General features: G+C 46.7%; 1 protein-coding gene across 1 annotated transcript in view; it reads right to left on the bottom strand.

Moving 5' to 3' along the window:
• Nucleotides 1-12,363, bottom strand: part of LOC139271477 (protein THEMIS3-like) — a 129,439-nt gene extending 117,076 nt beyond the window's left edge. The window contains 1 exon segment of the mRNA XM_070888523.1: nt 12,143-12,363. Coding sequence (XP_070744624.1) covers nt 12,143-12,254 — 112 coding nt within the window. The 5' untranslated portion in view covers nt 12,255-12,363.
• Between the last annotated feature and the right edge of the window lie 553 nt (nt 12,364-12,916).

The following is a 12,916-nucleotide window of genomic DNA, read 5'->3' as shown; positions in this document are numbered from 1 at the left end:
CATCTCTCTATGCATTTATCTCACTCTTCAGTGTCCTGGGGTTGGGGGTGAAATTGGCCTTCACCAGTAGCGTGCAATGGGCTCATAGTGAATTGGAAGATTGGAAAAGAAAATCAGGGGTGGGGAAAATCGGGCTCCCAGTTTGCAATGAGTCAGTTTCATGACCAAGTCCCCACCCCAGTGACTTATGTAGCCTTATAGAAACATAGAAACATAGAAAATAGGTGCAGGAGTAGGCCATTCGGCCTGTCGAGCCTGCACCACCATTCAATAAGATCATGGCTGATCATTCCTTCAGTACCCCTTTCCTGCTTTCTCTTCATACCCCTTGATCCCCTTAACCGTAAGGGCCATATCTAACTCCCTCTTGAATATATCCAATGAACTGACATCAACAACTCTCTGCGGCAGGGAATTCCACAGGTCAATAATTCTCTGAGTGAAGAAGTTTCTCCTCATCTCAGTCCTAAATGGCCTACCCCTTATCCTAAGACTATGTCCCCTGGTACTGGACTTCCCCAACATCGAGAACATTTTTCCCGCATCTAACCTGTCCAGTCCCATCAGAATCTTATATGTTTCTATGAGATCCCCTCTCATCCTTCTAAACGCCAGTGAATAAAGGCCCAGTTGATCCAGTCTCTCCTCATATGACAGTCCAGCCATCCCTGGAATCAGTCTGGTGAACCTTCGCTGCACTCCCTCAATAGCAAGAACATCCTTCCTCAGACTAGGAGACCAAAACTGAATACAATATTCCAGGTGAGGCCTCACTAAGGGCCTGTACAACTGCAGCAAGGCCTCCCTACTCCTATATTCAAATCCCCTAGCTATGAAGGCCAACATACCATTTGCCTTCTTTACCGCCTGCTGTACCTGCGTGCCCACTTTCAGTGACTGATGAACCATGACACCCAGGTCTCGTTGCACCTCCCCTTTTTCTAGTCTGCAGCCATTCAGATATTATTCTGCCTTCGTGTTTTGCCCACAAAGTGGATAACCTCATATTTATCCACATTATACTGCATCTGCCATGTATTTGCCCACTCACCTAATCTGTCCAAGTCATCCTACAGCCTCTTAGCGTCCTCCTCACAGCTCACCCAGTTTAGTGTCATCCGCAAACTTGGAGATGTTACACTCTATTCCTTCATCCAAATCATTAATGTATATTGTAAAGAGCTGGGATCCCAGCACTGAGCCCTGCGGCACTCCATTAGTAACTGCCTGCTATTCTGAAAAGCACCCGTTTATCCCGACTCTTTGCTTCCTGTCTGCCAACCAGTTCTCTATCCACGTCAGTACATTACCCCCAATGCCATGCGCTTTGATTTTGTACACCAATCTCTTGTGCGGGACCTTGTCAAAAGCCTTTTGAAAGTCCAAATACTCCACATCCACTGGTTCTCCCTTGTCCACTCTACTAGTTACATCCTCAAAAAATTCCAGAAGATTCGTCAAGCATGATTTCCCTTTCATAAATCCATGCTGACTCGGTCCGATCCTGTCACTGCTTTCCAAATGGGCTGCTATTTCATTCTTAATGATTAATTCCAACATTTTCCCCACTACTGATGTCAGGCTAACTGGTCTATAATTACCTGCTTTCTCTCTCCCTCCTTTTTTAAAAAGTGGGGTTACATTAGCTACCCTCCAGTCCATAGGAACTGATGCAGAGTCAATAGATTGTTGGAAAATGATCACCAATGCATCCACTATTTCTAGGGCCACTCCCTTAATTACTCTGGGATGCAGACTATCAAGACCCGGGGATTTATCGGCCTTTAATCCCATCAATTTCCCTAACACAATTTCCCGCCTAATAAGGATATCTTTCAGTTCCTCATTCTCACTAGACCCACTGTCCCCTAGTACATTCGGAAGGTTATTTGTGTCTTCCTTTGTGAAGACAGAACTGAAGTATTGGTTCAGTTGGTCTGCCATTTCTTTGTTCCCCATTATAAATTCACCTTAATCCAACTGCAAGGGACCTACGTTTGTCTTCACTAATCTTTTTCTCTTCACATATTTATAGAAGCTTTTGTAGTCAGTTTTTATGTTCCTTGCAGGCTTCTTCTCGTACTCTATTTTCCCCCTCTTAATTAAACCCTTAGTCCTCCTCTGTTGAATTCTAAATTTCTCCCAGTCCTCAGGTTTGTTGCTTTTTCTGGCCAATTTATATGCCTCTCCCTTGGATTTAACACTATCCCTAATTTCCCTTGTTAGCCACGGTTGAGCTACCTTCCCCTTTTTATTTTTACTCCAGACAGGGATGTACAATTGCTGAAGTTCATCCATGTGATCTTTAAATGTCTGCCACTTATGTCCTAAGTTAAAGTTTTCACTCTGCACCCCAGATCATTTATATATAAAGTAAATATTAACACAGTTGCGTTACTTAACTCATGCTTCTCTAATTCCTTAATTCTTTTATCACATAATAGCGACACTTGAGCCGAGAGTTTCCGCGGCCCTGTGTGGTGGCCCTGACCTGCGAGAGACCATTAGTGGCAGGTCGGGGCCATAAAAGGAGCGGCGAGCAGCGGCCCCTGGAGAGCATGGCAGTGTACCACTTCAACGTACAGCATGAGCGGGTGCAGGAGGGCGACGGCAGTGTAGAGGGATATCATCAAGGTCCAAGTCGGTGATTGGAGCTTGGGCAGGTACAGCAGGAGCGGCGAGGTCGGGGCGAAGGAGCGGCGAGAAATTGTAGAGGAATATGATCAGGATCCAGGAGAGGCGCGAGTTCAAGGCCAGAAGAGGCGAGGGCCCGGGGGCAGCACGGGCCAGCCCACACTGCGGTATGTGTACGCACTAGGCCTGTGCAACAGCGCTGGTCTCCAGTCGTCTTGGGTAATCCTTGCCACTGGACCAAGACCTAGCTCTGTCAAGCCCGTGTGGCTGGTGTGCAACGGCCACCACACGTTAAAAAAAATCCACGCACAGGCATCTTCCACCCTACAAGATATAGTTCGGGATCTGGAATATTTGCTGACGATACAAATATGCTGTTTGAAGAGCCGCCCCAGCCAACCAATACCGTTTGCTGCTGATACAAAGATGAGAGGAAAAGCAATGTGTGAGGAGGACACAAAAAATCTGCAAAAGGACATAGACAGACTAAGTGGGCAAAAATTTGGCAGATGGAGTATAATGTTGGAAAGTGTGAGGTCATGCACTTTGGCAGAAAAAAATCAAAGAGAAAGTTATTATTTAAATGGAGAAAGATTGCAAAGTGCTGCAGTACAGCGGGACCAGGGGGTACTTGTGCATGAAATGCAAAAAGATAGTATGCCGGTACAGTAAGTGATCAGGAAGGCCAATGGAATCTTGGCCTTTATTGCAAAGGGGATGGAGTATAAAAGCAGGGAAGTCTTGCTGCAGCTATACAGGGTATTGGTGAGGCCACACCTGGAATACTGCGTGCAGTTTTGATTTCCATATTTACGAAAGGATATACTTGCTTTGGAGGCAGTTCAGAGAAGGTTCACTAGGTTGATTCCGGGGATGAGAGGGTTCACTTATGAGGAAAGGTTGAATAGATTGGGCCTCTACTCATTGGAATTCAGAAGAATGAGAGGTGATCGTATCGAAATGTATAAGATTGAGGGGGCTTGACAAGGTGGATGCAGAGAGGATGTTTCCACTGATGGGGGAGACTAGAACTAGAGGGCACGATCTTAGCATAAGGGGCCACCCATTTAAAACTGAGATGAGGAGAAATTTCTTCTCTCAGAGGGTTGTAAATCTGTGGAATTCGCTGCCTCAGATAACTGCGGAAGCTGGGATATTGAATAAATTTAAGACAGAAATCGACAGTTTCTTAAACGATAAGGGGTTATGGGGAGCGGGCGGGGAAGTGGAGCTGAGTCCATGATCAGATCAGCCATGATCGTATTAAATGGCGGAGCAGGTTCGAGGGGCCGTATGGCCTACTCCTGCTCCTATTTCTTATGTTCTTATGTTCTTATGTTCTTATTAGGTCCTTCATTGAAATACCTGTGTGAACTCATCCCTTGTTGGCGTGGAAGCGAGTCATCCTCGTTTTGAGGGACTGCCGATGATGATGATGATGATGATGATGATATCAGCAGATGTGTGCCCTGACTCTGGCCTGATTTTGCTTTCTAGCCACAGGACCACGTATATCATTTTGGTGGTGATTCTGTTTTTGGAGGGTTTAGGGTGGGTGTGGAGGTTGGCTGGGGCGGCTATTCAAAGCATGTGGTAGAGCCCTATGTGTTGCCAGTTGAAGATGACCAAAAATTAATTTAAAAAACATACAAAAATATGACTTTGTAATTGATCACTCCACCATTTAAATTTTAATGGGCTCTCTGTCAATCATAGCATCAGTGGACACTGGGGACAAATAGATGTCCCTTGCTCACTAGCGCTGATCTGTTGCAAATGATGGAAAAATGTTTGAGTATCTTACTTTTATAAGAGTAGACTCACACTGCCCTAATTCTACTTGTATGATAGCGTAATCCACAAGGAACAATAGCATACCTTTGTGATCTGGAACAAATTCACATCCTTTCTATATGTACTTCTTCAATCTCTGAAAGTGGACTGAACTAACACCAGATGAGGTGATACGTTGAATCATTAAGCTTTATTCCACAGTACAGGTGAATGTACAGAGCAATAGTTATGATCAGATTCACTTATTTCAATCAGTAAAATGTACCTTTGTGGAATTATATAAAAACAATGAACGCAGTACACCACCCCCTTTATTGGGTTGTCCTCCTTAACAAAGAAAATAACTCCTCTGCATTCTGCCCTAGGGCCCAGGGAAGATCTCTCTCTCCCTGCACTCTCCTGTCTTTTCCACCAGCATGCCGCACGAAGCTACCTGGCTGCTTTTAGAGCTCTCTCTGTTTCTTTTCAAAAGTCTGACTCCAAGTGTGAAATGTTCACTCTCACTTTAAAATCATAATATGTGTCAGTGCAGCTACTCTCACTACAACTTTATATATCAATGATAAATAAATAGAAAAAGAATAATAAACACAATTTCCATCAACATTCTGGGGGTCACCATTGACCAGAAAGTTAACTGGACTGGCCACATAAATACTGTGGTGACAAGAGCGGGTCAGAGGCTGGGTATCCTGCGGGAGTGTCTCGCCTCCTGACTCCCCAGAGCCTTTCCACCATCTACAAGTCAGGAGTGTGATAGAATACTCTCCACCTGCCCGGATGAGCGCAGCTCCAACAACACTCAAGAAGCTCGACACCATGCCGGACAGAGGAGCCCACTTGTTTGCCACCCCATCCACCTCTTGAAACATTTACTCCCTTACCACCAGCACACAGTGGCTGCAGTGCGTACAAGATGCACTGCAGCAACTTGCCAAGGCTTCTCCGGCAGCACCTCCCAAACCTGCGACCTCTACCACCTAGAAGGACAAAGGCAACAGGTGCAAAGACATCACCTGCAAGTTCCCCTCCAAGTTACATACCATCCTGACTTGGAAATATATCGCCGTTCCTTCATCGTCGCTGGGTCAAAATCCTGGAACAATACTGTGGGAGTACTTTCACTACATGGACTGCAGCGGTTCACCACCACCTTCTCAAGGGCAATTAGGGATGGGCAATAAATGCTGGCCTTGCCAGTGATGCCTACATCCCATGAATGAATAAAACCAAAAATTCTTCTGTGGAATATTTGCAATGCCAGTGTAGCACTCTACGAATAAGGGGGATAGTGTGCGAATAATTAAAAAAATACTGTTGTAGAAATTATACTTTTGCACAATCTGTGTTCTAAAATTAGGTTACTATTTTTTTCTACAGATAAGGTACTAGCTGCAGATTGCATAAGAATCTGCCACCTGAAGTGTTATATATGCAGACTATAGATATACTCTCTGTGTAGTCACTGTATGGTTGCATAAGATGGAGATGTGTTACCTGATGTACTATCAATAATGTTTACACTGTGTATATACTACGCTGGCACCACTAGAGGGTGCAACTGGTGGAGAGCGGGGTTTCCTGCCCCTGTGGCAGAGGGCACTGCGGTGGGAGACCTGAGGGTCACCTGCATAGGTGTGCAGGGTCCAGTATAAAAGGCTGCTCACCATGCTTGTGCCTCACTCTGGAGTTACGAATAAAGGACCAAGGTCACTACAATTTGAGCACAACGCATTGCCTTGTGGAGTCATTCATAAGTACTTTACAGACATAATAACTGGCGACGAGAATACGGACTTTCACACGATTATGGCTACCTTTGGCTCACTAAAAGACTTTGCAGAGGGTGATGATTAGAATGCCTTCACGAAAAGGCTCAAACATCCTGGCAGGGGAGACAGACACATTGGCGGAGAAGCGCAAGGCTATACTGTTGACCAGTTGTGGGCCCGTGGTCTACCGCCTCACCAGGGACTTGCTGGCACCCACGAAGGCCAAGGATAAGACATACGATGAACTGACTGAACTAATTCGCGACCAACTGAAACCAAAATAGAGCTTCCTCATGGCTAGGCACAGATTCTACACTCACCGTAGACCTGAGGTCCAGGAGATTGCGAAATATGCTGCTGACCTCAGGAGACTTGTGGCATCGTGTGATTTCAGCTTGCACCTCAACAAAGCATTGCGAGACATCTTCATTATGGGAATTGGCCACGAGGGCCTCCTTTACAAGCTATTATCTGCCAACACCACAGTCAGCCTGCAGAAGGCGATCAGCGTCAGTCAGGCGTCATGACCTCGACCTGCAGCACCAGCAAATTATTCATCCTGTGGACTCAAACCCGGCAAGTACTGTACACAGAATTGTGCCTTTTAATATGTCTCTACTTATCTGTAGAATAACTCCACGAGGCCTAGTGCTGTGCTTGAACTGCTGTGACCTTAATCTTTTTATTGTACCTCAGAGTGCCTTCACCACGTGGTGACCAGCTTTTTATACAGCTCCTGCCTGGGCCTCCCACAGTTGCACCCTCTAGTGGTACCAGCATAGTATATACATAGAGTATACATATATGACAACATTCCGCTCCCAACCCCCCCCAAAGTCTTTGATCGAGTTAGTTACAGGTTGAGGCGATCCGGAACTCTGCGCTCACTGGTTGATTGTCTGAGTGTCACTTCTGGCATGGGTGAGTTGGTCGGGCCACTGCTGTCTTGCAGCACTGTTGGTCTGACTGGACTGTTGGAGATAGTGGGATCATCCTCGTGGTTGGCAGCTAGGTCTGTTGCTGATTGGGTGTGTGTAGTTGGATCGCTGAAGGTAAGGTCCTCTCCCGGTAGTTCCTGGTTACCTGTAAATCGCAATTTGGTCTTGTCCAAATGCTTTCTGCACATTTGTCTTTTAAGCAGTTTGACAATAAAAACACTCTATTCCCCTCCTTGGCGAAGACAGTGCCAGCAACCCATTTGGTGCCATGACCGTGATTCAGCAGAAACACTGGGTCGTTTACAGTGATGTCACGTGATACAGCTCCGCGATCATGTACATGTTTTGCCGACAATGCCTGGTTTCCACCTGATCGTTGAGGTCAGGGTGGACTAAGGAGAGCCTGGTTTTGAGTACATGTTTCATTAGTAACTCCGCAGGGGAGACCCCGGTAAGCGAGTGGGGTTGTGTCCTGTAATTGATCAGCATCCGGGATAGACGAGTTTGTAAGGAACCTTCCGTGATGCGTTTCAAGCTTTGCTTTATGGTTTGGACTGCCCGCTCCGCTTGACCATTGAATGCGGGTTTGAACAGGGCAGACCTGACATGCTTGATGCCATTGTGTGTCATGAATTCATTGAATTCCGAGCTGGTGAAACACGGACCATTGTTGCTGACCAGTATGTCGGGCAAGCCATGGGTGGCGAACATGGCCCTGAGGCTTTCAATGGTGGCGGTGGACGTGCTGGATGCCATTATTACACATTCGATCCACTTAGAGTAGGCGTCCACTACAACAAAGAACATTTTTCCTAGAAAGGAGCCCGCATAATCTACGTAGATCCTGGACCATGGTTTTGAGGACCAGGACCAGAGACTAAGTGGAGCCTCCCTGGGGGCATTACTCAAGTCCGAGTCAATGTCGGCCCACAAGACGTGGGACCTGGCGATAGCCTTCATCATGACTGTGGCTGGATGGGCACTGCGTAGGTCGCTTATGAAGGTTGCCCTACCTTTTTTTGGCAGGACGACACGGTTGCCCCATAAGACGCAATCCGATTGGATGGACATTTTGTCTTTACGACGTTGAAACGACTTTATCTCGTCTTGCATTTCTCTTGGGACCATTGACCAGCCCCTATTGATGACGCAACTTTTTACAGAGTTAATACAGAGCCCTGGTTGGTCCAGGTCTTGATCTGGCAGGCTGTTACGGGTGACCTTTCGCTTTCGAAGACATCCATGACCAGGCATAGGTTTGCGGGCTGCGCCGTTTCCACCCCGGCGGTGGGCAATGGTAGCCGGCTGAGGGCATCGGCGCAGTTCTCAGTGCATGGCCTGTGGCAAATCGTATAATCGTGGGCCCACAGTGTTAGTGCCCATCTTTGGATTTGCGATGAAGCATTGGTGAGGGTGACACTTTTGGCCGCAGCCTTTGCACACATAGTGTCTGAATCGACACAGACAGGCCTGATGGTTACCCCTGCAACGCCAGCATGTTAAACGATTCACAATTATACCCCTTGGCGGACTCTGAGTCGGGCTAATTCTTTGATCAACAGTTATTTTCTGCACAGTACTTGCCAGTGAGTTTTGATTCTGGGAGAATCTCAACATTGAGGTCGTGAACGCCTGGCTTAAGGTGATGGTCCGCTTCATGTCCCATCCCATCGCGAAAACGTCCCGCAACACATTGTTGAGGAGTTCGCCAAATTCACAAGGTTCCGAATAGGTCTGCGATATATTCCGTTAAATCCTGGCCTCGATGTGGTGGTGTGTGTAGAAGCGATATCTGGCCAGCGAAACCTAAGTAAAGGCTTCACCCTCTGTAAACTTTTCCAAGATACCAATGGCAGTCATCTTTGCGTGTAAGTCCGTGATCTATACTCAACGCCAGTTAATATGTCTCTACTTATCTGTAGAATAACTCCACGAGGCCTAGTGCTGTGCTTGAACTGCTGAGACCTTAGTCTCTTTATTGTCTGCAGAGTCCCTTCACTGCGTGGTGACCAGCCTTTTATACAGCTCCTGCCTGGGCCTCCCACAGTTGCACCCTCTAGTGGTACCAGCATGGATTTTACAGTGTATACATATATGACAGCGAAGATTCAATGGAAATGGGAAGACCTCTTCACTCCAGCAATCGATGTCCCCCGTGCTCAGAGGCAGAGCAAAACCTTCGCTTGTGCCAGGCACCAGAGAACAGACCAGCGCAGCACCTGAGGCACAGAACGTCCATCACGACTGTGTGGCAATGATCCGACCTAAAAGTACCTCCCTGGCTCCAGTAGCAGGTCTCCTGGGGAGGAAGACTAAATTCACAGGCACTCTTCCAACTTTTGTGGCAGAATCGCAGGAGAGAAGGATCAAGGCAGTTGACCTCGAGGACAGAGGCAAGATGGCGTCCCTGCTGCAGCGAGGTGCAGCGTGGCTGAAAAAAAAGATGGCCGCGGTCATATCACGAGGTGCAACGCTGAGGGACCAACACGTGGTGTCTAACAAAGGATTTGATTGGGTTAAAGCCAGCAGGGTTCTCTTAAATTAGACCTGCAACCAACTGAAAAAGAGACATTGTAGGCATGGCAATCAATGTAACGAACCAATTAAGATTGTGAACAATATGTTGTTGCGAGATGTCAGTACTATTCCTAATGTAAAGAACAAAATGTTGTTGCGAGGTGTCGGGAATAGAGCGTCCCCAAAATCAGCAAGCGAGTGAATTCGGGAGGGTAAAGGCACTGATCCTGATGCCCTGCCCCAGGTGTCCCCACAAGTTATAGGCCAGCGACCTCAGGAGGGTGAAGGTACTGATCCTGATACCCTGCCCCTGGTCTATCCCACGCTGCAGGCACCCGATGGCACTATTCGCCACGGACCTGGAAACGAAAACAGTGCCAATACGCGCAGTCGGCCGCCGCTGCCCACCACCTGGGTGGAGACCCCAGACCCAGTCGCTACTTCGGCCATGTCTGGGAGCGAAAGGTCAGAACCAACGAGCTTCCCAAATGCCAGGTTCCCAACATCATTAGAGAGCAGGCAGATGATTCTGCAGCCCTCAAAGGAGGACAGGGAGGCCACACACATCTGTGGCTCTGCCCACCACTAGGCAACAGCAAAGGCCCTGAGTCCTGGCTAGGTGAATGAACCAAGCCCACCCCGCTAACAGGGGGCACAGTGCCGCTATCAGACGACTAGGACCCCATCCGGTTGCTCTGGAACCTGCGTCCTCGCATACCTGTACTGCTACCTCAGTACTTACCATGACTGAACCATGAATGCAATCTACCCAATCATGGTGCACAACCGCAAAACATAACGAATGTAAGTCACTGAACCAAGGTGTCACAATACAAACTGTAGCTTCCTTTCTTTGTAATTGCACTGTGTCTGATCCTGTATGTTAATGTAACGTGTCTGCTGCATGATCTCGGTGTTTGGGCAGGGGAGGTGGAAATGGATGTGTGTAGCCATGGACACACACATGGATCACACCCAGAACCCACTGGAACCTCCACTGCATCATCGAACCATCCAAACTGTTAACCACTACCCAACGTTGTGGCAAAATGACTTGGGGGTTAACAGGGAGAGAGCCAAACCAAAGCACAGCCAAGGTTCACGCGCTATTGGCACTTAAGTCTGGGGAGAGCTAAGCCAGAGCACATAGTGCAAAGGTAATCGGCACGAAGGACTTGGGGGAGAGTGATGTTATTTCTGCAGACTATAGATATACTCTCTGTGTAGTCACTGTATAGTTGCATAAGATGGAGACTTGTTACCTGATGTACTATCAATAATATTTACACTGTGTATGTACTATGCTGGCACCACTAGAGGGTGCAACTGGTGGAGACTGGGGTTTCCTGCCCCTGTGGCAGGGGCTGTCCACCAGAGGGAACTGTGGTGGGAGACTTGAGGGTCACCTGCATAGATGTGCAGGGCCCAGTATAAAAGGCTGCTCACCATGCTTGTGCCTCACTCTGGAGTTACGAATAAAGGACCAAGGTCACTACAGTTTGAGTACAACACATTGCTTCGTGGAGTCATTCATAAGTACATTACAGACATAATATGAGGGATCCTTCACAGGGTTGTACCTGGAATTGGACTGTCTCTACCACAGAAATATTAGATACTGGTTCCAACATTCCTCCAAAATGGCTTTTGGATGACTCAAGGGAACTCTGAATGGCAACATAGAATTACATAAAATGTACAGCACAGAAACAGGCCATTCAGTCCAGCTGGTCAATGCCGGGGTGTATGCACCACATGAGTCGCCTCCTACCCCTCTTCCTCTAACCCAATATTCTGGAGGAGTGTGGTGAATTTGCACCATTATGGTCAATAGGTTGATTACGAAGGCAATCTGTTGCTCCAACTGTGCACAGCTCTGTGGTGTAACGTTATGCAAAAAGACAATGTCAGTGTATATCTTAGTGTTATCAGATTAAACACTAGCTTGGATTTTGTTAGTGGCCTGATGAAGCAGATGTTTACATTTCTCCAGCAAGCTCTGAGACAATGATGGGAGTACAAAGAGCCAGCATAGATCTTGTGTGGCTTTTGTACTCCTAAATCTATTGTTGCAGACAACAACAATGACAATTTGCGTTTATATAGCGCCTTTAACATAGTAAAAAGTCCCAAGATGCTTCACAGGACAAACAGAATTTAACATCGAGCCAGAAGTTTGGTCAAAGGGGTAGTTTTTAGGAGCATCTTAAAGGAGGAGAGAGAGGTAGAGAGGCAGAGAGGTTTAGGGAGGGAATTCCAGAGTTTGACAAGAATTAGCAATCGATTGGATAACATCGTGTATTTGCACTTTGACTTTGCTTTCCATTTTCCACAACAAATGTCTAAATGTCGAAAAATAATTCCAATATGACTAAAATCAAACTGGTTAAGTGGACTTTACATTTCTTAATTTAAAAATTTAAAAACACACACACACACACATACACACACTACATACTGAAGGAAAGATTTTGTAAGTTGCTGTACCTTCTAAATATGCTCCACTGATCACTCTCACCGTCCGGTTCAGGTTATTTGGACTCAGAGACTGGATGTAGGAGTGCCAGAAATGTACTTGCTGTTCACTGCAGGGATCCATTTTGTTTCCTTTTCACATGTACTAAACCACCGCCCTATTGAAAACATGCAAGTGCAAGTCTGACTACATTTAAGGTGGCAAAGTGGCTTCTGTATTTGATCCTCTGAGCAAGCGTTGAAGAAGTTCAAATACTCTATAAACTGGTTAATCGCAAAGCTACTGTGGTTAATGATCACCTACTGCATCTCAATCTTGCTCAATACTTGGAATTTCTCTCAAGCATGTGGTTTTGGACTGGTTCCAATGCTTCGTTCAGACCACACAGTATTTGTTACCTTAGACATATTTGAATTGGAACTGATGCTACATACCATTTGAATGAGACTCATTTTTGCCACTTTGGCCATGGAAACCTAACTGCCATGACAACTATTCCTAAGGATTAGTAATTCAGAGGGTGTAGCCAGAATTTTGCTGGTGCTTAGAGGGCGGAATTGGAGGTGGGTCAGCTGTCAAAACAAAAATGATTGACACCGGGTCGGGAGCCCTCTGTCCATGCTAGTCTCCATGCTAGTCTCCCATGTGTCAGGTCTGTTAGCGTTTAACAGACCCGACGCTAAGTGGTGGGGGAGGCAATTTAGATCATTACGAGGTAGTTAAAAGATAATTGAACATCGCTTACCATTTTTACAGCTTTTTCACAAGGCTCATGGCGCTCAGGG

This window comes from Pristiophorus japonicus, chromosome 1, assembly GCF_044704955.1.
Source record: "Pristiophorus japonicus isolate sPriJap1 chromosome 1, sPriJap1.hap1, whole genome shotgun sequence".
NCBI classification, from domain to species: Eukaryota; Metazoa; Chordata; class Chondrichthyes; family Pristiophoridae; genus Pristiophorus; species Pristiophorus japonicus.
Note: the sequence above shows the minus strand (reverse complement) of the source record. Positions and strands in the feature narration are given on the sequence as shown.